The 23,020-nt window shown below is 55.4% G+C and overlaps 1 protein-coding gene and 1 non-coding gene across 2 annotated transcripts in view; one reads left to right on the plus strand and one right to left on the minus strand.

Moving 5' to 3' along the window:
• The first annotated feature begins 97 nt into the window (after positions 1 to 97).
• The window catches only part of HSPG2 (heparan sulfate proteoglycan 2), a 99,711-nt gene continuing 76,788 nt past the window's right edge, over positions 98 to 23,020 (plus strand). The window contains 1 exon segment of the mRNA XM_049617868.1: positions 98 to 264. Coding sequence (XP_049473825.1) covers positions 202 to 264 — 63 coding nt within the window. The 5' untranslated portion in view covers positions 98 to 201.
• TRNAR-UCG (transfer RNA arginine (anticodon UCG)) lies at positions 14,343 to 14,427 on the minus strand. Its single transcript has one exon. It is a non-coding gene; the product is annotated as a tRNA-Arg (tRNA).

Raw genomic sequence — 23,020 nt, forward strand, 5'->3', positions numbered from 1 at the left:
CGCCGGCCTGTGCCTGCCCGGGGTCCCTGGCGGGCGCCGCAATCCCGGGGCGGGGTGGGGCGGGGCGGGGCGGGGCGGGCGAGCGGCGGGAGGGGTGGGGGCGGCGGGAGCGGGCCGCGCGGTCCCGAGGACTCCGCAGGCTGGAGAGCGGGCGGCTTCGGGCGGGCGCCGAGCGAGAGAGCGAGCGGAGCCGGCCGGGCCATGGGACAGCGGGCGGCGGGCGCGCTGTTGCTGGCGCTGCTGCTGCACGGGCGGCTGCTCGCGGTGAGTGTGCGGGGCGGGGGGCGCCCCGGGCCCCGCTCGCCGCGCCCGCCAACTTGGCTGGGACTCTGGCTCGGGATTGCGGCGCCCGCCAGGGACCCCGGGCAGGCACAGGCCGGCGCCACCCTCCGCGGTGGGGCAGTCCCGAGGGGCGTCCAGGGAACCTTGCGTGGGGTCGGGGGCGGGGCCGGCCCGCGGGAGAGCCCATGGGTCGCCCGGCCACGTTGCCGAGTCTCCCAGTCGCTCTAGGCATGGCCCGGCCTGCCATTCCTGAGGACCAGGCGGAGAAACTTCGAGCAGGGCGGGAACTTGGCGGGGCAAGGGCACCCCTCTCTGTGCCAACTTGGAAAGGGGGCACTCTCTGGTGATGGGGAGCCTATCAATCCTCACTGGAACTTTACCAGGCCGTCTGGCCCGTTGGGGAGCTAGTAACCAGGCAGGCACAAGTAAAGAACCACTTCGGACACAGCTGAGGTTTGTGTGGAACACCCACAGGCCTTGGAGTCCTGCAGCCCAGGGCTTGAATCCATCCCTGTCCTTTTCTGGAGTAGCTGTGTGACCTCCGGCAAGCTAGTTAACCTTTCTGAGACCAGCCCACAAGGCCAAAGGGAACTCAAAATGCATGACCTCCAAGTACATATAGCTTGAAGGTGGTTGGCAGGACTGGATGGAAGGCGCATGAAAGTGCCTGGTGCTTGGCCTGTTAAGTGGCGGATATTCAGTGGGTCTGTCTCCCACTGGCCTCTTCCCGGGTCCTCAGGTGCAGGGGAGGCCTGCCATTACAGCCCGGTTCCCGGCTCTGAGCTTGGATGGGCCCATGCAGAGGGAAAGAATGCTTGGCCAGAAGACGCTCTGAGGACCTGAGTGAACTCGAGAAGGGTGGGGCAGGGGCAGTGGGCAGGCCGCTGGTGGCAGATGTGGGTGGGGGCACTTTTGGGGAACTGGGCCTGCCCTGGTGAACCACAGAGCCACCCCCACCCTCTTTGAGGTGATCTTAGGTGGTCCCTGTCCCTGCCACTGCCCTCTTCCCTCCCCTTCTCAGAGCCAAGAGAGGGGCTTTTCTAAGCCGGTGTTCACCCAGTGACTGTATCCCTGCCACCTCTATCTCACGTCTGTGCTTAGCCCTCACCCCAGACCTGACCCCTCAGCTCTCTTGCCCCGCCCACCTAGCAACTCTCCTCCCCCACTCCCTGTCTGCAGGGCTTCCTTAATCCCCTCTCTCAGCCTCTCACCCCTGCACATCCAGCAGGGCCCAACCAGGTGCTTCCCAGTCCCCATCTGAACTTGATCTTTACTTTTCCAAAAAAGTAGGCACCGACCTAGCACATGGGATGTCTTCCTTTTCTGAAACTCCCCCAGCTCTGCCTCTGCGGAGGGGCTCCTGAATGCTGGGTTCTACAGTGGTCAGAGTGAGGAGGAGGGTGGAGCTATTTGCTGTGTGCGGGAGGAATTTCAACAGAAATTCCAGATTGCAGCCAATCATCTCATTCACTTGTTCATTCAACATATCTTCATTGAGCAGCGTTCCATGACAGTCAGTGGGGGTTCAAGGGTTCATTCATTCGGCAGATATTGCTAAGCACCTACTGCATACCAGCGCATCTGGCTGGGGTTTACGGGTGAGCAAGAATAGGTCCTGTCTTTGCTTTCCCAGAACTGAGATGGGTAAATAGGCAGTTCCAATCCTGTGGGATTATGGTCTTGTCAGCAACCACACCGAGGTCTTCAGTGTCCCACCCCCCGGCTGATGGTGGAGAGCTGGAAAGATCTTGGCTTCTGGAGTCTCATGGACCCACAAAAGCTGAATCCCAGCTCTATCATTTTCTAGCCTGTGATCTGAGGCAGTTTCTTCTTCCTGAGCATTCAGTTTCCGCATCTGTAAAATGGGGTAAGGAGTTCGTGGTACATTTTTTAAATGACATCAGGCTCCTAACCCAGTGCCCCAGCAAGCCTTGGGCTCTTCTTCGCCCACTGCCCTTTATCTTTTCCACCCTTTGGTTCACATCCACAAGCCAACAGTGCATGGGTGAGGATAGGACACAAGCGAAGGTAAGGTGGTCCTTAGGGAGCTCAAGACCTCCCTGGGGGCAGGAGACAGGAAGCGGTGGTCTGTGATTAAGTGTGGGAGTAATTTCAGTTCAGAGGAGGTGGAGAGGCTTGCTGGGGGTGGGGGCCAGGCCCGGGTGACTCAGCGCCTGCCTTGGCCTGCTGACCCCTTTTCTTCCTGCTGGGACCTTAGCCTTTCCTTTCTTGGGGCCAGTCCTGCCAGGAGACCGGAATCTTGAGGGGGCTGCCGTGATTACGGTGTTTTCCAGGGCTGCGGAGGGAAGTCACTGAGATACCTGTTTCCTGCCTCGCCTGGGTTTCCTCACCAGGGAGACTGTGGGCGGGCAGGAAATGGAGGAGCCTCCCCTTCCCTCAGGGGTAGCACCATCTCAGACTCCCCTGGACATAACTGGCATGCTCTGCATGCCCCCTCCCCTTGCCCCAGACTTGCTGGTGGGAAGGGGTTGTAACGAGTGTGCCTTGGGGATTTCCAGAGGGAGGGCTATAGGTCATAGAGGGAGGCGGAGGCTGGAAGGGGCAGAGATGGCCCCGCTCCCTGTGTGTGGGGAGTAGTGGCCCCCGCCTGGCTTGGCCCGGGCCTGTTCTCAGGCTGAACACAGGCAAGTTGGGATCCGTGGGTCTGAGGCGCAGCCTGGAAGACAGGGTGAAAGGAAGGTGGCAGAAGGTGACTGGGTTGAGGGCTTGAGGTGGTAGGGAGGGAGGTGCTAGGGTGCCAGGTCATATGATAACAAAATAATATGGATAGTTAACACTTGTCGAGTGCCTACAGTTTGCCAGGCACAAAGTTTCTCAACAAATTCTCCCATGTCATTCCCCTGCTCAGAATCTCCCAGCATTCCCCGCGTTGCTCACCATCAGACCCACACCCCTGACCTGATATAGTCCACAAGGCCCTTTGGGATCTGGCCTCCCCCACTCCCTCTACAATCTCTCCTCTTGCCAACTTTCCCCTTGCTTACTCACTCTAGTGACACTGGTCTTTGTTTCCCGGATATGCCAAACACACTGCCACCTCAGGGCCTTTGCATCTGCTGTTCCTTCTACCTAGAACATTTGTCCCTCAAATATTTACATGACCCTCTGCCTGTCTTCCTTCAAGTCTCTGACTATTCTGCCCAACATACTCTGTCCCCTTACACTGCTTTTTCTTTCTTGTCACTATCTGACATGTATTTGTTTACTTAGTTCTCTCTCTCCTCCCTGCCCCCCATCACCAATTTAAGCTCCATGACAGCAGGACCTTGTGCGTTTTTGTTCTGCTGCTCTGTCTTTAGCACCTGGCAGGTAGTAAGTGCTCAGTCAATATATCTGTTGAATGCATTAAACCATAGCTAGTAGTGTGGTCCCCATTCTCTAAGCAGAGGACATCGAGGCACAGAGAGGTTGCATAACTTGCCCAGTGGCTCACAGTACACACATACTCAGTGGTACCATGAGCCAGGCTTTGACGCCAGACAAAGCTCTCCTCGCCACTCTGAGTCCTATCTCACTTGTTTGTAGCAGGCAGTAGATGTGAATCAAACCGTTGTCACCGATGTTGATAAAAGTAAGAACTCAGGTCTGAGGTAGTGCAGAGGCTCCCTCAGACAAGGAGTATTCAGGTCTGGCTTCGGGGACAGAGGTACTCAGGATGAGCATGCCTCAGTATCCTGGGGCCTCCTGGGGATGCCTATCCTGGCAGGAGCCTAGAGAGACTTAACTCCAGGGCAGTCATTTATGGGACTACCCGTTCGTTTGTAGGTTTCTTAATTAGTCTCCTCGTCAAGTTTTCCCTGAGATCCTATAAACTGTCGAATTACTCCCAAAGCTTGAAGGCCCAAGTGGGCCAGGCTGGGCCCTACCCTGTGTGGGGAGTGAGGGGGAAGAAGGCTAGGTGCCTTGCATGGAGCCCTCACTGGGTTCCCTGGTTGGCGCCTGGGGGCTCAAGGTTTAGGGCGAGTCTGCAGAGGTTCCCAGGCTGCTTGGCCTTGGGGCGAGAATCTCAGGAGAGTCAGAAAGGCTGCCCAAGATGTGGAAAGATACAGAGCCATGATTCAGAGGCCACTTGGAAGCCAGACATAGATTCTGGACCCTCAAGCCACTTGGGAGGTGCAGGAAGGGCTCTCAGCTCTGGCCTTTTGCTCCCCACCCCAGTCCATCCCAGATGTGAGAGGTCAGGCTAGAAGAAGAATGGGCGAACTTGACCCCATCCCCCAGCAGCTTCCCAAGGATATGGTGAGCACAATGCCCCCTCCCCCCAGGGCCGACCCTGGTCTTGCCCCCATCTCCCTCCTGCCGGGAAGAGGGAGGCTGGGCTGAGGATCCTACCCAGCTGGCATGTTGCCCCAATCCAGGCCTTGGCCCCTTTGGCCCTGCTGCCCCCTCCTGCTCCCAGGGCCTGGCCCTGGCCTGCTGGCCGCCCCAGCGCCCAGAGCTGGCTGACTGAAACCTAGAAGAATGTGTGGAACTCGATTTGCGGGGAGACGCCAGCCTCACTGCTGGTGTTGGGTCCGTGTCAATAGTGGCCTTGAGAGGGGAGCGGCTCATGGCTGCTGGGGGTGGCTGGGCTAGGGGCACCATCACGTAAGCCCTGGGAACAAGGCGGCTCTTTGAGGCCTGGGAATGTGAGGCTTTCAAGTGTCGGCGGCCCCCAGAACCCACCCTCCCCACCTTTCCCCACGCCCACCTGTGCCAGAGTCGCAGGGACCTAGGAACATCCCTGTGGCCTCCCTGACGTGTCCTTAGGACCAGCTCCCGACTACCTCCCGGAGCCCTTTCCCTGAGGCGTGGAGGAGGGCACCCTGCTTCTCTGTTCTCTGGATTTTAGGGGGGCGTCTATCTGGTGCACAAAGGCTTGCAGTGTGTGTTGAATGAATGAACGGACCGCTGATGTATGTGATTAAATATCCCATGAACTAAAGTCCCCTACAGGTGTGTGGTAGATGTAGAATGTATTCAACAAGGATTATCGAGTATCTTCTAAGTACCTGATGGGGTTCTAGGCGCCGAGGTTACAGCAGAGAACAAAAAGTCAAATTCCCTCCCCTCGTGTTACTTGCATTATAGCTCGTGTGGGAAGACAGATAATAAATATAATATGTCGGAGGGCAGTAAGCGCTCAGATGAAAAAAATAAAGCCGGGAAGAGGGTACAGAGTGATGAGGGATCAGGAAAAGCCTCTGATAAGATGACGCTTGAACAGAAGCATGCAGGTACCTAGGGAAAGGGCCGAGGGAATAGCTAATGGAAAGGCCTGGATGCGTCCAGCATACCTGCGGAAAACAAGGAGGCCGATGTGGCATGGGTCGGGGGGAGCGTGGCTGATGTGCCGAGCCCGGGCCACGAGAAGGCCTTTGCTTCTGAGTGAGATGAGGGGTCACTCTAGTTGCCGTGCAGAGAAGAGAATGCGGAGGGTCAAGGGCAAAAGCAAGCAAGCCGAGATCCAGGCCAGAGACCATGGGAACTCCTACCAGAGCGATGAAGTTGGGACGAGGCGGCCGAATCCTGAGTGTATCTAGAAGGTAGGGCTGACAGGAAATTGCTGATGGATTGGGGAAGGGGCGGGACAGAAAGAGAGGAGTCTGGGAAGTCTCCACGGTCTTTGGCGTGAGCATCTCCAGAAGGAGCAGCCACTAATTGAGATGGGAAAACTCCAGGGTGTGTTGGAGGGGGCGGGCATAGGGATGGGGGCAGCAGGGGGGCGGACTCAGAGGGGGGGCAGTCAGCAGCACCCCACGCACACCCAGCCCGAGCTGGGGCCTCTGCACTGGCCTGTGGAGCAGGTGTGTGTGTGTGGTGGGGGGGGACGTCTTGCTGAGGATGCATCTAAGGAGCTGCCGGCTGGTTCCTTAGAACCCCACGGCCTGAGCTCATGCTTAGGTATTTGTCCGTTTATTTAGAATTTACCGCCTTCCCCCCAGTTTAGCATGGACGCTCCATGAGGACATAGACTCAGATTTTATTCAGTGCAATTTGCCCAGTGCCCAGCAATAGTAGGTGAACATTTATCCAGTGAATAAATCAATGGCCTTGGGAGAAGCCGGCCAGTCAATAAGGCCCAGGCTCCTTGCAGAGGATTGAGAAGGGGCTGCTTTGGCCCATGGGCACAGGGCAGCTGTCCTTCCCTGCCACTGCACTGTGCTGAGACCCGGAGCATGTGGGGCAAGCTGGGGTGCCCACACTGCCATCTTCCGCCTGTCTGTGTCCTCACTGGACTTGGAACCCCTTTCTCTTGGGTCCTGTGATCGAGGGAAAGTGTGGGCTTAAAGGGCCCTGCCTTCAAGTCTTAGTGCGGCCCAACTGGCTGTGTGACCTTGGGCAAGTTCCTTCATCTCTCTGAGCCTCGGGTCAGAAGTAGGGATCATGATGCTTGTTTCCCTGGTGGACACGAGGCCCTGCAGACGCCCCTGGCTTGCTGTGCGCAGTGGAATTGGTGTTTGACAAATGGAGCTGTTGTGTTAGTATCGTTCCTGCTGAGGGCTAAGCCGGAGCGACATTTGACTGCGGGTTCCCGGTGCCCAGCAGGGCACACTTTTCCTGATCAGAACTGCTGCCAGCTGTTGACCCAGACCCCGCACTGACCAAGCAGATGGAAGCCATTGCTCCTCTCCTCTTTCTCAGTCCAGGAGCCCTGGATGGAACTGCATCTGATCTGTCACTGCCCCCCTTCCCCCACTGAGGCCGCAGCTGCAGGACAGAGTCCACCCTTCCACCCTGATTGTTCCTTCCTGGTGGGGGAGCAGGAGGGGGGCACACCCCGGGGTGTGGCCTGGGAAAGGCTGGGGCCTGTGGACGCGTTGTCCCCTTCCCAGATGTGTGCAGTTGGGCTCTGAGCAACCAGAGGCGTGGCCGTGTGGCTCCCATGGGTGCAGAGAGGATGTCCATGCATCTTAAAGGGAGTGGCCAGGGGGCTTCCCGGGACCCTGTCCCAGCCCCACTCTCCTTTGGGCCCGCACTCGAGGAGATAAGACCTTGCCCGGGGAGCCCCGAGGGAGCCTGCAGCAGGTCACTTGCCAGGGTTGTGGGGCTGCACAGCCCTAGTTCTGACCCCTTTGGGCTAAGGGAAAGAGACTCACAAGTGCATGGTGACCTCTCCCTCCACCCTGTGCCTTGGGCTGCTGAGACCTGCCCCTTCCCCACTAGGGTGCCTCACGTCCAGGTGTCTCATTTTGTCACGTCTGGCGTCTTTCCCCATCTTTTCCCCAGTCCCAGTTTGGGGAGGGGGAAGCAGCCTGGGGCTGGGCAGGGGGAGGACTTGAGAGGTGGCCTCGGGTGACCCCACAGATGGTCTCCTGGCATGGGGCTGGGAATTCCCAGCTGCCTCTGGCCCCTTCCCAGCCCACCTCTGGGTCTCTGCCCCCGCCTCTCCCTTCCCTGCCTTCCCCATGCTCACCCCCAAGGAGCCAGCTCTGGCCCCACATCCTGCTGCCGCTGGCTTCCCCCCCCTCACCCCAGCTGACTCATCCCCTCTCCTTGTTTGGCGGTTCCAGTTTTCAAATAGTTGCGAACTGGGATCATGCCTCTTCTTGGATGCCTCACTGGGCTGGATGGATTGAAATTCTGGCTTCATAAATCCTAGCCCCAGTGGCCTCTGTCACTTAACAGGCTTTTCTCCCTCCTCTGCTGTTTGCTTTCCTGTGACCCTTGGGCCAGAAGAACAGAGACCTAGGAGTTTCCTGAGGACAGACCAGTGTCTACTCTGCCCTGGGTCCTCCAAGTTCTCCTCCCCAGTGACCTCAGGCACCTAGATTGTCAGCTAGTGCTCAGTGAGCACACATGCCTTCTCTTGATTAAAAACCGCCACCCTCTCTGGGTGCTTGGGTGGCTCAGTCGGTTAAGCGTCCGACTTTGGCTCAGGTCATGATCTCGCGGCTCATGAGTTCGAGCCCTGTTTTGGGCTCTGTGCTGACAGCTCAGAGCTTGGAGCCTGCTTCAAGTTCTGTGTGTGTCTCTCAGCCCTTCCCCCACTTGCACTCTCTCTCTGTCTCTCAAAAATAAACGCTAAAAAAAAAAAAAAAACCCATCTTCTCTTGAAACAAGCCACACACGGAGCTCTCTCCCTCCAGGCATTGTTGCATATGATGCTCCCAGCAATCTTGAGGTTGGCCTTCTTATCTCCATTTTGCAGAGGGAGAAACTGAGGCACAGCAGGGGAACGGCTGGCTCAATTCATCCATCTAGTACGTGTCACAGCTGGGAGGGGAGCCCAGGTTGTCTGCCTCCAAAGTCGTCATCCCTCTCCCAGTGGATCCAGCCTGTTGGGTGTAGAGAAGGGGCAGTCTGGGAGGCCTAGTGTAGTCACGACAGGCTACATGGAGGAGGTGAACCGGGCTGGTCTTGGCGGAGGGTACAGAAAACCACGTATCTGCCATGTGGGCTTATCCAGCTCCTACTTCACAGATTTGGGTGCCTTTTGCCCCTTGGCCTCCATCCCAACTTAATGATAACATTCCGTCGGGAAATGGATTTGGCTTTCCCTGGGATTGAGACCCTTGAGAACCTGGATCCTTCTCAGTCACATCCCAAGCTCCTTATGGGGCCTGCAGGTTTTGCCATTTGGAGTTAAGTGAATTTTTGCCAAGTGGGGCCTGCTCTGAGCCATCCGTGTGCCCGCCTCAGTCCTGGTGAAACACAGGGCACAGAACCTCGTGCCCCGGCTGGGAGCGTAATCTACGTGTGAGTCCCAAACTGTGTCATTTGAGCATCCTTGTGCAGTGGAAGAGTCAGGAATTCATTCATTCATTCATTCATTCATTCATTCATTGCCTGAGGACCTACTGTGTGCTAGACATTGTGTTATAGGTGTTTTATCTGCATTGTCTACTCTCCCATGTAGTTGGGAATATACCTCCATTTCTCATGGGAAACAGCTCAGTGGAGAGCAGTGACTTGCCCAAGATCACACAGCCATGTGCAGAGGAAGGTAGGAGCTGAATCCACCTCTGTCCGTCCTCCTGCAAGAAATTAGAGGCAGGGTCCCTTCTCTCCAGGATCTCTAGGTCTTGGGGAGGCAGGACCCATGAACCATAAGCACCCAGTGCAACTCGAAGTGCAGGCAGGAGCAGACTGCCAGGGAAGGGGAAGATCAGTTCGGCTTGAGGTATCTGGAAGGCTTTCTGGAGGAAGCGGGGCTCGCAGAGCAAGCAGAGGATTTGGCTGGTGGAGCAAGAAGGCGTCTGGGGCAAGGGTCCAGAAGTCGTGCATCCCCGTCGTCTCTAGATTCACATTGTTGTCAAGTGTGTGGGCAGGAAGGCCCTGGCCTGCTGCTGGAGTCATTAACACGGAGGAAAAGAATGAGAGGAAGCCACCGAGATAGCTGCTATCCATCCCAGTCCCCCACCCTTTACCTGGCCAGACCAGGAGGCAGGAGGTCAGGGCCTGGGCCTCCACTTAGCTGCCAGCCAACTACTGACCATCTTTCCTGGGCTTTGATTTTTCTACCCACAAAATGGACTCTGCTCTTTCTCTTCGGCCTCCTGCCAACTCAGAGGAACAGAACGTCGAGTTCTTGGAGAAAGCTGGTAGCTTCCCCTCAAGAGATGGTGGTATTCCATTCTTTGGAGCCTGGGGAGGTAGCCACCTTGCACAGCCTACCATGTTGCCAATCCCATGCCTTCCTTCATGGTTGCTACCAGCCCACGGGTGCCAGGCCCTGCAGCGGGGAGCCAGATGGAGGACATGGCTGCCTGCTCCCTTAGACCTCCTAACCTGTCCTCTCCTGTGGGCCCGGGATCACACCTGCAGGGGTTTGTCCGCATCGGTTCACCCCTGTGCCCCTTGGGTACCTGCTGCTGAGCTAACATCTGGGGTGCTGTCCATGTTTAGTGAATGGGCATTAGGTTCAGGGCCACAGATTCCTGGACCCCTCCTGGCCCTGCCTGTGTGATCCGGGGCAAGTCCTGTAACTTCCCTGAGCTTAATTTTCCCCAGATGCAAAAGGGGACCATTCACTGATTCGTTCATTCAGCAAACATTTATGGAGTGTCAGCTCTGCGCCAGGCCCTGGGTTAGGTATAACCAGCCACGGATTCATGGAGCTTATAGTCTGACAGGGAGACCAGCTGGGTGGTGGACTAGTCGATAAAAGGCATGGGTTGTGGGGGAGGAGGCTACAAGAGCAGGTTTTCAGGGCCACTCAATCTCTGGGAGATAGCTGGACTCTTTGTGACTCTGTCTTAGCCCCCATCTGTTATTCCAGTTACTTCAGTCTGTTCCCCTTGAAATTAGCTTGTGGGAAGAGGGGACTGGGGGACACAGCTCCCCCTGGACTGGGGCAGGTGAGAAGACCCACAGGGCTGGAGAGGAGAGCAGGCCAGTTTTGTCGTGAGCCTCAGATGAGCTCATGGATGTGGAAAAGCACAGGGGCTATTTATGCTGTGTCTGGTGACTTTTTTTTTTAACTTAAAAAAATTTTTTTTTAATGTTTTTATTTATTTTTGAGACAGAGAGAGACAGAGCATGAGCAGGGGAGGGGCAGAGAGAGAGGGAGACACAGAATCTGAAGCAGGCTCCAGGCTCCGAGCTGTCCGCACAGAGCCCGACACGGGGCTCGAACTCACGGAGCGTGAGATCGTGACCCGAGCTGAAGTCAGAGATGCTTAACCGACTGAGCCACCCGGGTGCCCCTGGTGATTTTAATTTAGGAGAAATGAGAGCTGCACACAGAGTTCAGGTTTGGGGCTCTGTGACATTGAATGAGGAGGGTGGGTCTGAAGCTCCTGCTTTCCTCCTTGGTCCTCTTTTGCCCCTCCCGGGAGAGAGGAAGGGAGGCAGAGACCAGCTCTGGCCTGGATTTGGTTTCAGGAAGTGGGATGAAAGAGTTAAGTCAGCCTGGTTTTCCACCTCCTGGATGGGGGGTGGGGGTGGGGGGAGGTGGGGAGAAGGGAAGGGGTGGCTGGGGCAGGAATGTGTGATAAGATCAAAGCTTTCAGCCTGCCTGGGCCTCACCTTCGTTTCACCTGAGCAACTGAAGGGAATTCTCTAAACAGAGGAGGATGGAGAACAACTGGGGGAGGGGGGTGCAGGTCCCACCCCTCCCCCTTCACTGCTCCAGAGCCTCCTCACCACCCCCCACCATCCCGCCTCCTGCTGGCCTCAGGTACCTTCTCCAGATCCCATCTTCCAGAAGGCTCAGCTCTTGCCCTGGCAGGACTCACGGCTATGCTATGCCTCCTGCCCTAGTTCCATCGCTGACTGCTCTATGATGCTGGGCCGGTGGCTTAACCTCTCTGAGCCTCATCTGTCAGCTGGGATTGGTAATACCGTCTTCCACAGGGTTTTGGTGAAGACTAGAGATCATATAACTCTCCTGCAGCCAGAAGAGACAGTTGACAAATGACAGGAACCATTAGTTTGAAAATTGCCTCTGGTCCTTGGTACTAGGTAAACCTGGGGGCTCCATTTTGTTCTGCCCCCACCCTTTCAGAAGGCCCCAAGCCCCAGGGTCCATCCTCCCGTCTACAGCTCTTCACTTAGGGGTCTTCATAGTGCTGGGAGGGGAGCGGGGCAGGACAGGCTGTGAGTGAAGAGAGACCTCGGGCTTCTGTAAGTGCCCCCACGGCACTGGCTGGACTGCCTGCCCTGGTGATACCAGGTTGAGCTTTCGTGGCCAGCGGAGGAAGTCAGGTGGTCCAAGCCACCCCCTCGAGCACCAGGGGCCTCAGCACCCCAGCCGCTGCCTGGGCTCCTGCCTCGGCTCTGTCACGGTTAATGATTATTCTGGGCAGCCGGGGACGGGGAGGCCCGCCCTTGCAGCTCGTTAACCACCGGTTGCGCCCAAGGTATGTCAGCTTGGGTGTTCCCTGCTTTAATGTGGTAGCCCAGCTCAAAGGCACACGGCGGCACATGGCGGGACGGGTGGGGAGCAGGAGGCAGGGTCTCGGAGACAGATTGACAGGCAAGCCTGTGCCCCTGGGGCCCTGGGGACAGACTTAGGGCCCATAGGATCTGGGTGAAATGTGAGCTAGGCATAATAGGCCCCCGTGGTTTGGTGTCAGCCGCGTAAGCAGACCCTACAGTAATATACCGGGTGAGCAAGCTCCTTCTGGCACGTAAGAACACGTGTGCTCCTTCTCTCCGAGGCTCGGACCCTGCAGGGGAGTCCCAGCTAGAAGGTGGTATGACGGCTGGGCCTTTGGGGCCGCCGGGCTTGGCTTCTCACCCCAACTCTGGCACTTTTGGGCTGTGTGACCCTGGGCGAGTCGCTTCACCTTTCTGAGCACCCCTTTCGTGACCTGAAACAAAAGAACGCTAATCCCAGCTTCCCGGGTGTCAGCAGGCCAACGTGCGAAAAGTAGGTGAATACCCGGTAATGAATACCCGGGGAATGGAAGAAATGGTTACTATTGTAGTTTTTGTTATTAGGAGAAAGTGAAAGTTGAATCCCAGTCTTGGGCAAAACCAGGGCAGCAGCGACCCATGGATTTTGGGCCCATGACTGGGGGATATGAGGGGAGGCGGGGCATGGGGAGATCCCAGGAACGTGTTTGAAGAGGGCATACGAGAGAGCTGGGTGGATGGAGAGAACAGGGCTTTGGCAGGCTCTCTGGGTCTCCCCCCGGCCCCCTCAGTTTCCGAGCCGCTGGTTCCCCACTCCCAGGGGCTGGGTCCTGAGGTTGGTGCAGACTAAGTGGGGGAGGAGGGAGAATTGTTTATTTTGATAACATTAGGGCGTATTCCCCGCTGGCAGCTGCTATTTTGAGAGTCCCGGAGAGCAGGGGCTATGGTTAAATTAGGTAATGTTGCTCCAGAAGGAATGTGTGAAGCAATGAGGCTAAGGGTGCAGCGAGATGACAGTGGATTCAGTCCATATAAAATTAACTGCAACTTGGAGAGGAGCAGCTCTGGCCACTTTATAAGGCGATGGAGGGGGTGACTGCTGGAAGTTGTCTGGGGTGGGGGGAGGGAAAGTGATGGCCCGGGGCCTCTTTTGGGGGAGCCTGGGGCCCTGCCCGGAAGCCTGGCTGGCCCAGCAGGGGCTGGCGATGCGGCTGAGGGGCAGGGCTGCTGTGTCCTCAGCTCTGTGTGTCTGGCCACTGCTTATGGGTGGGGCTTGGGATGGCGTGATGCCTGGGAAAGATGGATCCCCGGACTTGATTTCTGCCTCTTTCTTGCCTCGTGAGGTGAGTCACTCAGTCTCAATGGACCTCAGTGTCATCAGTGGCAAAATAACGGTCCCAGCCCCCTAGAGATGTTTCTTAAGGATTAAATCTCTAGAAGAAAGAGCAGAGCTAACTTTTATCATAACCTATGCAAGGTGCTGTTCTCACTCAAAGAATGGTGCATGCTCCAGCAGTCGGGGCCTCGCCCAAACCTTCTGAATCGGAGCGTGTGTGTAAACAGGATCGCCAAGAGATCCTTGAGGAGATCCTTGGGGACAGTAAAGCTGGAGAACCTCTGCTTTACACACGTGGTCTCACCTGATCTTGAGAACCACCCCTGCGATGTGAGAATTACTGTCATTTGACAGTTGTGAAAATTGAGGCACAGAGAGAGAGCTAGCGTGGAAACTCCATCCGTGTTCATTCTCTTCCCAAATTCTATTCCTTCTTGCCCTCTTTTGGGCTGGGCTGGAGCTGGGGAGAGGAATGTCAAAGCCCCTGGCAGGACTGGAGAAAGTCAAGAGTATTCTGTGCCCTTGAGACTTAATCAGACTCTCTTATCTCCATTCACCCATGGGATTAGCACAGCTAGACAGAGGTCACTCCAAAGTCATTACCTACTTCCCATCCTTGGAGAAAGAAAGGGGCGGGAAAGGGGTTCTCTACGGATGTGCTCTGATGGTAAAGACAGTGGCCACTGCCTGACAGGTCAAGGGCTTTAGTTAGGGTCGTCCTGACCATTATTGGTACATTTGAGACTGAGTTCATCTAGCAGCAAATATTTATTTATTTTATTTTTTAATTAAAAAAAAATTTTTTTTTTAACATTTATTTATTTTTGAGACAGAGAGAGACAGAGCATGAACAGGGGAGGGGCAGAGAGAGAGGGAGACACAGAATCGGAAGCAGGCTCCAGGCTCTGAGCCGTCAGCCCAGAGCCCGACGCGGGGCTCGAACTCACGGACCGCGAGATCGCGACCTGAGCCGAAGTCAGACGCTCAACCGACTGAGCCACCCAGGCGCCCCAAGCAGCAAATATTTAGAGGAACACTTACTATGTGCCTGGCCCTGAGGAAATACCCTACATTTCCCCCGATTCTGTAGACCCTTTATTATACAGAAATGAACGTGTTACTGCCATATATTTAGCACGTACCCTGGGCCACACACTTGCATTATCTCTTTTATCTATTAAATTCTCCTGCCCGTTTCTTCCTCTTCTATGAAACAGAGATAGTAATTATAATACCTATCTCATGGGGTTGTTACGAAGATGATATTTGTCCAGTGCCTGGCACATAGTGTTTGTTAAATAAATATAAGAAGTTCAAATAATCCCCCAATGAAACAGATACTATCACTGCCTTCCATTTTACAGATGTGAAAATCGAGGTCCAGAGTCAGAAAGGGACTTGCCTGTGGGGATCACAGGAGATGAGGGCCGAGCCATAAGAAATTGAGTCCCCAGACTTCTAAGCCACTATTATAATTCAATATATTTTAGTAAATGTCTAATTAATATCCTAGCTGCTGCTCAGCATTGGGACGTGTCTAAAGGTTAAAATATACATAAGGGGGGAAAACTCAGGCTGGTTTTTGTCCTGAAGGAGCTTTGGTTCAAGCAGGAGAGTAGAGACATTTACTCTCTTGGCTATAATTAAGACCAAATCTCTAGTCCTCTACAAGGTAGAAATTAAGTCGTATGAATGTGTGGGAGAGAAAGATGTCTTCGTGGGGGGTCCCGGAAGACTTCAAAGCGGAGGTGGTAATTTAGCCTGGCCTTGAAGGATGGATGCGTAGATTAGACTGGGAGGCATAGGAACAGCATCCTAGGAGAAGGGAACAGCATTTATGAAGGCCTAGAGACAGGAAATGTGCCCTGAGAGAGGGAGTGGCATTCAGGAGCCTGGGGCTGCTGGGGTCTGTGGTGATAAGGTCAGGGAGGCCAAGCCCAGCTTTCTTGTCATTGAAGGTTCCCAGTTTTCTCAAAGACTGGCTCCTCAACCGGCTGGGATTATTCTGTCATCGTTTTGCCTTTCCTTCATGTCAAGAAATCAAGGACTTTTATAAATGGCCTGTCTGAGCTTCTGGTCAACGTGTGGTAACGGGGATAGCTGACAGAATTCGGGCCAAAAGCAAGAGACTTGGTGTCCTGATTAATTGGGCAGCCTTATCGCCCACACATGTACAATTTCCGCGAGTCCCTTCCAGCGTTGACAATAATAGCCCTGGGTGGGGAGTGTCATGAAAGGGCCAGGCCTCGGTTCTGATTTCCCCTCTGCCGCTTGCCAGCCGTGTGGCCTTGAGCAGGCCTCAGTTTCCTCCTTTGTAGAGTGGAGACAGCTGTACCTCCAGCCTTGCTTTAAGGATTGGTTGGGGTGCCTGGGTGGCTCAGTCGGTTAAGCATCTGACTCTTGATTTTGGCTCAAGTCATGACCTCACTTCGTGAGATCGAGCCCCACGTCAGTCTCTGCACTGACATCACAGAACCTGCTTGGGATTCTCTTTCTGTCTCTCTCTCTGCCCCTCCCCTGCTTCTGCGCCCTTTCTCTCCCTCAAAATAAATAAATAAACATTTTTAAAGAAAATTTATGGGTTGATGATGGTGTAATCTGCACTATCCAGTATGATAGCTCTGGCCACCAGTGACTATGTAGTAAATTTAAGATTTAATTAAACATAATAAAAGTTAAAGTTTTGAATAACAATTTAGCTTCTCAGTTGCCTCAGCCACACTGCAAGTGCTCAGTAGCCACAAGTGGCCAGTGGCTACCTTATTGGACGGCTGTAAACAGAACGTTTCCATCCCTGCACAAAGTTCTGCTGGGTGGCCTTGCACACTCAGTAAGGAGTGGCTGCTGTCATTGTTACCGGTTCCCCTGTCCCAGTTTGGAACCCGTGTGGTGCTGTGCCTTCCCCACTTTTCCCTCAGCCCCTGGGGGGCTCCGACTCTCCCTCCCCGACTCCGCCCATAATGTTAAAAAGGCCTCCCTTCCCCCCTTAATTTCCCACCCACTCCCCTCAGCTGTCTCTGCAGCTTTGCCTGCTCAGCTGCTGGCATCTGGAATCTCCATGTCCAGCCTCTGAGATTCCCACTGCCCATTCCTGGGGCGTGGGGGTGGGGGAGGAGGCCTCCCTGGCAGTCCCCTGCTCCCAGCGGAGGTGCCTGGGCCCCTCGCGGCAGGACGGAGGTGATGGCTTGTTGTGACGGGGGCAGTGGGCAGCCTGCCCGCTCTAACGCTCCCGTATCTGGGCGCCAAGCATGTTGTTTGCACTTGGCCGGGCCTCAGGGTCTGGCCCGGTGCCCTCACCGGCTGGCCTACTTTGGCACCCCTGGTTACAAAGGCTGATCACGGGCCTCTGCCTGGTCGGGACGCCGGGAGCTGAGGGTGAGGGGCATGTCTGACACCTGGGGCTGGAGTGCAGGACGGGTTCCCGGCTGTGGTTGGGCCCCAGGTGCTGAGTGGGGACCAGGCCCCGGGCAGGCATAGGCAGGGTGCACGCTCTTGGGGGCCAGGCAGGAGGTCACCCTGGGCGGTCCAAGTTGGTAGGGGCTGCATGCAACATTCATACCTGTCTGGGGAGGAGCCTTGGGTCTGAGATGCCAGAGAAGCTCAGGGTCACCTCTGAGCATCATGTTCTCCCCTCCTCCTCCCTTTGGCCCCCTCCCTCATTAACTGGGAGGTGGACAAACAGGCATTTCAGGTCCATGAGTGCTGAGGCCACTGAGGCCCAGCAAGGAGATGTGACACCTGAGATCACACAGCCAGTCGGAAGGAGTCAGAACTCCACCTCGGACACTTGGGTACTTTTCCCCATCCTGCCCCTCCCCGTGGGAGCTCTGGGGACAGTCGCTCCTGGACATCTTGCTGAGAAGGAGGGAGCTCTGGGGACAGTCTCCCCTGGACATCTTGCTGAGAAGGACGGTTGGAATACTGGCCCTGCCACTTTTTCCGTGACCTTGGGCAAGCCTCTCTGAGCCTCGTGAGCCTTTGCTGGTGAATGGGGATAATTATACCTCACTCTCAGGGCAGTTAGTTGTGAGGTTAGGTAACTGGCCTCCTAGCTGTTTTCGGAACATTCTAAGGATATTCCTACCTTGCGGCCTTTACAGCTGCTATTCCCTGTGCCCAGGGTGCTGTTCCTCCCCGCATGCCCCAGCTTCCTTCCCATCTCTGCCCCCTTCCCTAATCGACCTGTGTAAAATGGCAGCTCCCCTCCCCAAAACAGTCCCTGTCCCCCTCACCCTGCCCTGTTTTCTCTATAATGCTCTCACCGTTTGGCAAGTATTAGTTTGTGGTCCAGCTGACTCCAAGGCTCATGTCGGCTCCGTGAGTGCAGAAAACCTACATGTTACCTGCATACCTGCGCACGTTAACAATTACTGGTTATTTCCCCTTTTCTTCCCAGTACTTCTGATGACCACCGTTTATTGGGTCCTGGCTCTGTGCCCAGCCGTGTGCTAAGCAACTCACTGTCAGCTCCGTGAATTTCACAGGGTCCCCGTCACAGCTTTGTCACTGGTCAGAGATGAGCGGCCAGAGGTGCAATGAGTTCCCCAAAGCCACCCTGCTGGAATGTGGTAGAGCCAGGCTTCCAACCAGGTTAGTCCTGTCGCAAGGCTCCCACGTGCTACCTCCTGTGTTTGGGCCAATGAGAGCAGAACGTTCACCCAAATTTGGGGTTCAGAATCTACATTTGACAAGAGTGAATGGGTGGCTTTCAATCTTCTGGGGGTGTCCCTTCCAACCGTCTCTTCTATGATCGGTCAATTACAACCATCCCCACTGCCTCAGAATGACAGGTACGCTTTGGCTGGGGAGCCCCACAGGTCAACCGGAGACCCCAGGAGTAGGGTGGGGATCACAGGGTGGGCCCAGGTCCTGGGCTGTCCCTTGGCTCTCTGGGGGCAAGTGGACAGGATGTTCCCTCAGGCAGCAGACATTCCTGGTCGGAGGTGGCAGGCAGTGGGAGATTTACCATTTCCGGTAACCCGAGCCCCTGGGAGATTGAGTTCTCCCTGCCAAGGACACGCACCCCTGGCTTGCCAGCCCTTCCTGCCCCATCCTCAGCCTTGGTCTGCCTGGAGCTTAGGACCCGCTGGAGGGACTAGCCTTAAGTCCCAGAGGTGGAGACTGGGGTCTCAGGCCCTGATCAGTCCCTGACAAAGACCCAGCCTAATGCCACCCTCCCAGAGTCCTCATCTGTGTAGTCCCACACCCCGTACCCCAGCCATGGGGAAGGAGGGGAAGGAGGTGACGTGATGGCAGGAGAAGGAGCCTGTGTTAGGAGCCAGAGACCCGGGTCCTGCGTCTGCCTCCACCATCTGCTTGCTAGGACTTCTCTTCGTGGAGCGGCCATGACCTCTCTGAGTCCCTGGTGCTACTCTGCACACACGATCCATCTCATCCTTTACATCCTTTATGTACATGATCCAGCTGGTCCTTACAACAACACTCGGGGGCAGGGGAGGGTCACTAAAATGAAGCTCCAAGTGGGAAAGTCACCCAGTGGGCAGTGTCACAGAATGGGATTTGAACTCTGGCTCTTCAACACTGATGGATCTTCCTTGATGGCTTCCTTTTCCCCTCTCTGGGCTTTTTTTTGTTGGCTTCCCCTTCTGATAAGTGAGGGCTTCCCTGATAGCCCAGGACCCAGGGATCTGTTGGAGACCTCTCAGGCAGCTTTGTCTTATCTCACCTGTGGGGGGGGGGGGGCACATAGCAGGAATTATTCTCCCCGGGGAAGGGGGGGCCTTCTGGAGAGCTCGCTCTCTTGGCACGTGAACTCTTGGGTGGGTGGAGGTGGGAGGGGAAGAAAGTGAAGAAGTGACAGGTTGTCTTGTTGAATCTCCATAGCAGCCTTGGGAGGTGGCCATTTTTGTTCCTGTTTTACAGATTAGGACACAGGGGCTCATTGCCCTTCCCCCGATCACGCTCTGTGTCTCTCTCTCTCAAAAATAAACATGGTGGGGGGGGAAGGGACGGGGCAGCGCCTGCGTAGTCAGTCGGTTAAGCGTCTGACTTCAGCTCAGGTCACCATCTCGCGGTTCGTGGGTTCAAGCCCCGCGTCGGGCTCTGTGCTGACAGCTCAGAGCCTGGAGCCTGCTTCGGATTCTGTGTCTCCCTCGCTCTCTGCCCCTCCCCCACTCGCGCTCTGTCTCTCAAAAATAAATAAACATTTTTTAAAAAAAGGAAAGAAAAAGAGAGAAAGAGGCTCAGAGGGGTCAAGTGATTTATCCAGGGATGTGGACTGGCATGTGACCAACACATATTTCCTAGGATGGCTTTGATTTATTAATAAAATAGAATCGTTGTCTTCCTGAAAAACTGTGAACATGCCCCAGACTTAATACCTCTTCGTCCAGACTACATCTCCCAGGCTGCCTCTGACACCTGGAAGCGGCCCAGGGATCCTTTGTTAAACCGTTTCTCCACATTTGCCTCGGAAAATATGGCTAGTCGTAATTATAGGCGTGCAAGAGTTCAGAGGAGCAAGAGCCGCGTGGGCTGGAACGGACTGGTTTGGCACTGAACTTGGAGCAGGACTGTGGGGCCGAGAGGAGCCTGGGGTGGGTCCGGGCAAGGCCAGGTTCACAGGCTCCAAGGAGGCTCCGTGAAGGGCTTGCAACCCCGGCCATCTGCCAGGAACACCGCAAGGCCTCTCCCAAGACCCCTGCCCTCTCGACCCTGCCCATCCACCACCCTCCCGGGGTCTCCGGGGCGCCCAGGCTCCAGGCAAGGCGTCTTGGGCCCACAGACCTTTGCTCCAGCCCCACCCCCTCCCCCTAGAGTTCCCCAGAAACTGGGTAAAGGGCTGCAGCAGTGAGGCCAGGGAACCCTGGGATTTGAGCAGTTGGCAGCACAAGGACTGAGATGACCCCAGCCAGCCTGCTCCCACCCACCTCCTGCGGTGGGGCCCTTGGCCCTGAGGCCCCAGCAGCTGTCAGCAGGAAAGGGTGACAGAGGAGGGCCAGAGGTGACTTCTCAGCTCGCCCCTTCTCGCCGTGCTTGGACCAGACCCAGAATTCTTACCAGCTGTTGTCAGCAGCTGCTGAGCTCTGTTCCAGAGCCAGCAGCAGGCACCCCCCTCCTCCCCAAGGACATCTTCCCACCGTCCTTCATGGCCGCTGCCCCTGGGGAGAGGTTGGGGCTAATATGGAGAGCGCAGTCACATTCCCAAGTTCCTTTGATCCCACAACACCACGAAGGAATAGGAACTAATGCCCCCATCTGTATGGACGAGAAAACAGATCCAGAGAGGTCAAGTGACTTGCTTGAAATCGCACAGCTACTGAGTGGCTGCATCCAGATTCCTGGCTCCTGGTTCAGTGTCCATCCCGCTGCCTTTCTTCAGAGTGTGCTGTGCGGGACGACGGAGACTTTGAGGTTCCTGAGTCCGACTGCCACTGTAGCCACTTAGTAGTTTTAGGACCCCAGGCGAACCTTTTTATTTTTTTTATTTTTTTTATTTAAGTAATCTTTACACCCAGCATGGGGCTCAAACTCACAACCCCGAGATCACAAGTCACACACCCTACAAACTGAGCCAGCCAAGTGCCCCCTCTACCCCCCCCCCCCCCCCAGACAAGCTCCTCAACCACTTGGAGGAGAACTCTCATTTTCTTGCTTATAAAAGGAGAATAGTGCCCACCTCTTGGGATTGTTGAGCAAATTAAATGAGAGAATCAGTGTTAAGTACTCTACATAAGGCCTGGAGTGTTCTAAGTACCCAAAATGAGATCTGGCGATGTTACCGTCAAAGAGTATTCGTATTAGCCACCTGTGCACCCAGAACAGTGGATGGCTCTATGGGGGTTATAGCCACGTTCCACAAATATATGTATCAATCAGTGAATATTTATTTGGTACCTACTGTGTGCCAGGTGCTAGAAAAAGAGCAGTGACAAAGCAGACAAAATTCCCGTCCCTGCTTACATTCTACCCCACATGGTGACTGGAGAGACACAACTTCATCCTTTTTTTTTTTTTTTTTTTAACATTTATTCATTTTTGAGAGACAGAGCACGAGTAGGGGAGGGGCAGAGAGAGAGGGAGACACAGAATCCCAAACAGGCTCCAGGCTCTGAGCTGACGGCGCAGAGCCCAATGAGGGGCTCGAACCCACAAACCATGAGATCATGACCTGAGCTGAAGTCGGACACTTAACCGACTGAGCCACCCAGGCACCCCAAGATACAACTTCATCTTAACCACAGAAGCCGCCAAGCACTTTTACACACACTGCTGTACTATCCACGTTTTCAGATGAGAAAACTCCAGTGACGGAGCAGAGCCCAGGACCCAGCTCTTCTGAGGGTTTTAGGCCCTGAGGGCTTCCTAGAGGAGGTGACACTCCAGGCCTCAAGACCTGGCAGGAGAGGTTGGGAAGCAGCTACCACAGTCTGGGCAGCAACAATTTCAGGAAGGTCTTGCCCAGGTCAAGGCCTCTTGTTCCCCAGGGAGGAGGCCCAGCCAGAGCTTTAAATACCCCATGCAGCCCAGAATAGCCCCCATTGTCTTGGCCTGCAGCTGGGGGACCTGGGAGGATGCTGAGGGAGGTCGATGCTGGAGCGGGAGGAGGTCTTCCCTATATGGAATGGGTGGTTTTCTGCGAAGACTTTTCCATTTGGCTCCTGCAAGAAAGCCTGCCCGTGGCAGAAGGGTGGAGCCCTGCCTGGTTCTTCGTGAGCGTGAGCGACGTGCTGGCTGAAGCGGGGAGCTCTGTGGGTGGGGGACTCCCAGGGAGGGCTGTGTGCCTGAGTTGAAGGTGCTCCTTTGTGTGCCAGGGATGCGTGTGCATTGGCCTGCTGGGCCCTGCACCGTGGGCAGGCCTAGCCATGTCCCCTCCCCGAGGCCTCCTGGCACCCTCTGGTGCTCTGGCTATTTTGGGCACTGGCTGTGTTCAGGTTTGTGGAGGGATGGGTAATCCTGTCCGTGCCAGGGATGCTGGGGGCACACTCTGGATGGCCATTCCAGCCCCCTGGATCTTTGATGGCTTTAGCCTCTGCCCATGACTTCAGCCTCAAGGGGTCATGGTCAGTGGACTCCTAGGGGAGGCCAGTCCCACTAGCAAGGGCAAAGAAGGGCGCCAGACAAGCCTTGCCCTTGGGACATTCCCTGCTCTCAGTATCAGAAATAGTTGTGCTTCCTCTAAGCAACGAATTTGTTTTGACCTCATTGGGTCACAGAATCCAGGGACTGGTCAGGTTTCCTTCCTCCCATTGGCCACTGGAAAGCTCAGAGCCAAACGAATTGTTGCTTTCCCGGACCTCCAGAATTCGGCATGTATTTCTATCTACTCACCTCACTCCAGGCTGTCCGTCTGCTTCTGTGAGCTTTTCTTATGTACGTTCAGTTAGTTTTCTCTCGCTATCATGCGTGCATCTTTCTTTTTTAATGTTTATTTTTGAGAAACAGAGAGGGAGAGAACGAGTAGGAGAGGGGCAGAGAGAGAGAGGATCAGAGGGTCCAGAGTGGGCTCTGCATTGACAGCAGAGAGCCGGATGTGGGGCTCGAACTCACAAACCGTGAGATCATCACCTGAGCCAAAGTTAGATGCTCAACCCACTGAGCCTCCCAGGCGCCCCTACGTGTACACCGTTGTAAACTGCT

Source organism: Panthera uncia (genome assembly GCF_023721935.1).
Source record: "Panthera uncia isolate 11264 chromosome C1 unlocalized genomic scaffold, Puncia_PCG_1.0 HiC_scaffold_4, whole genome shotgun sequence".
Lineage (NCBI taxonomy): Eukaryota > Metazoa > Chordata > Mammalia > Carnivora > Felidae > Panthera > Panthera uncia.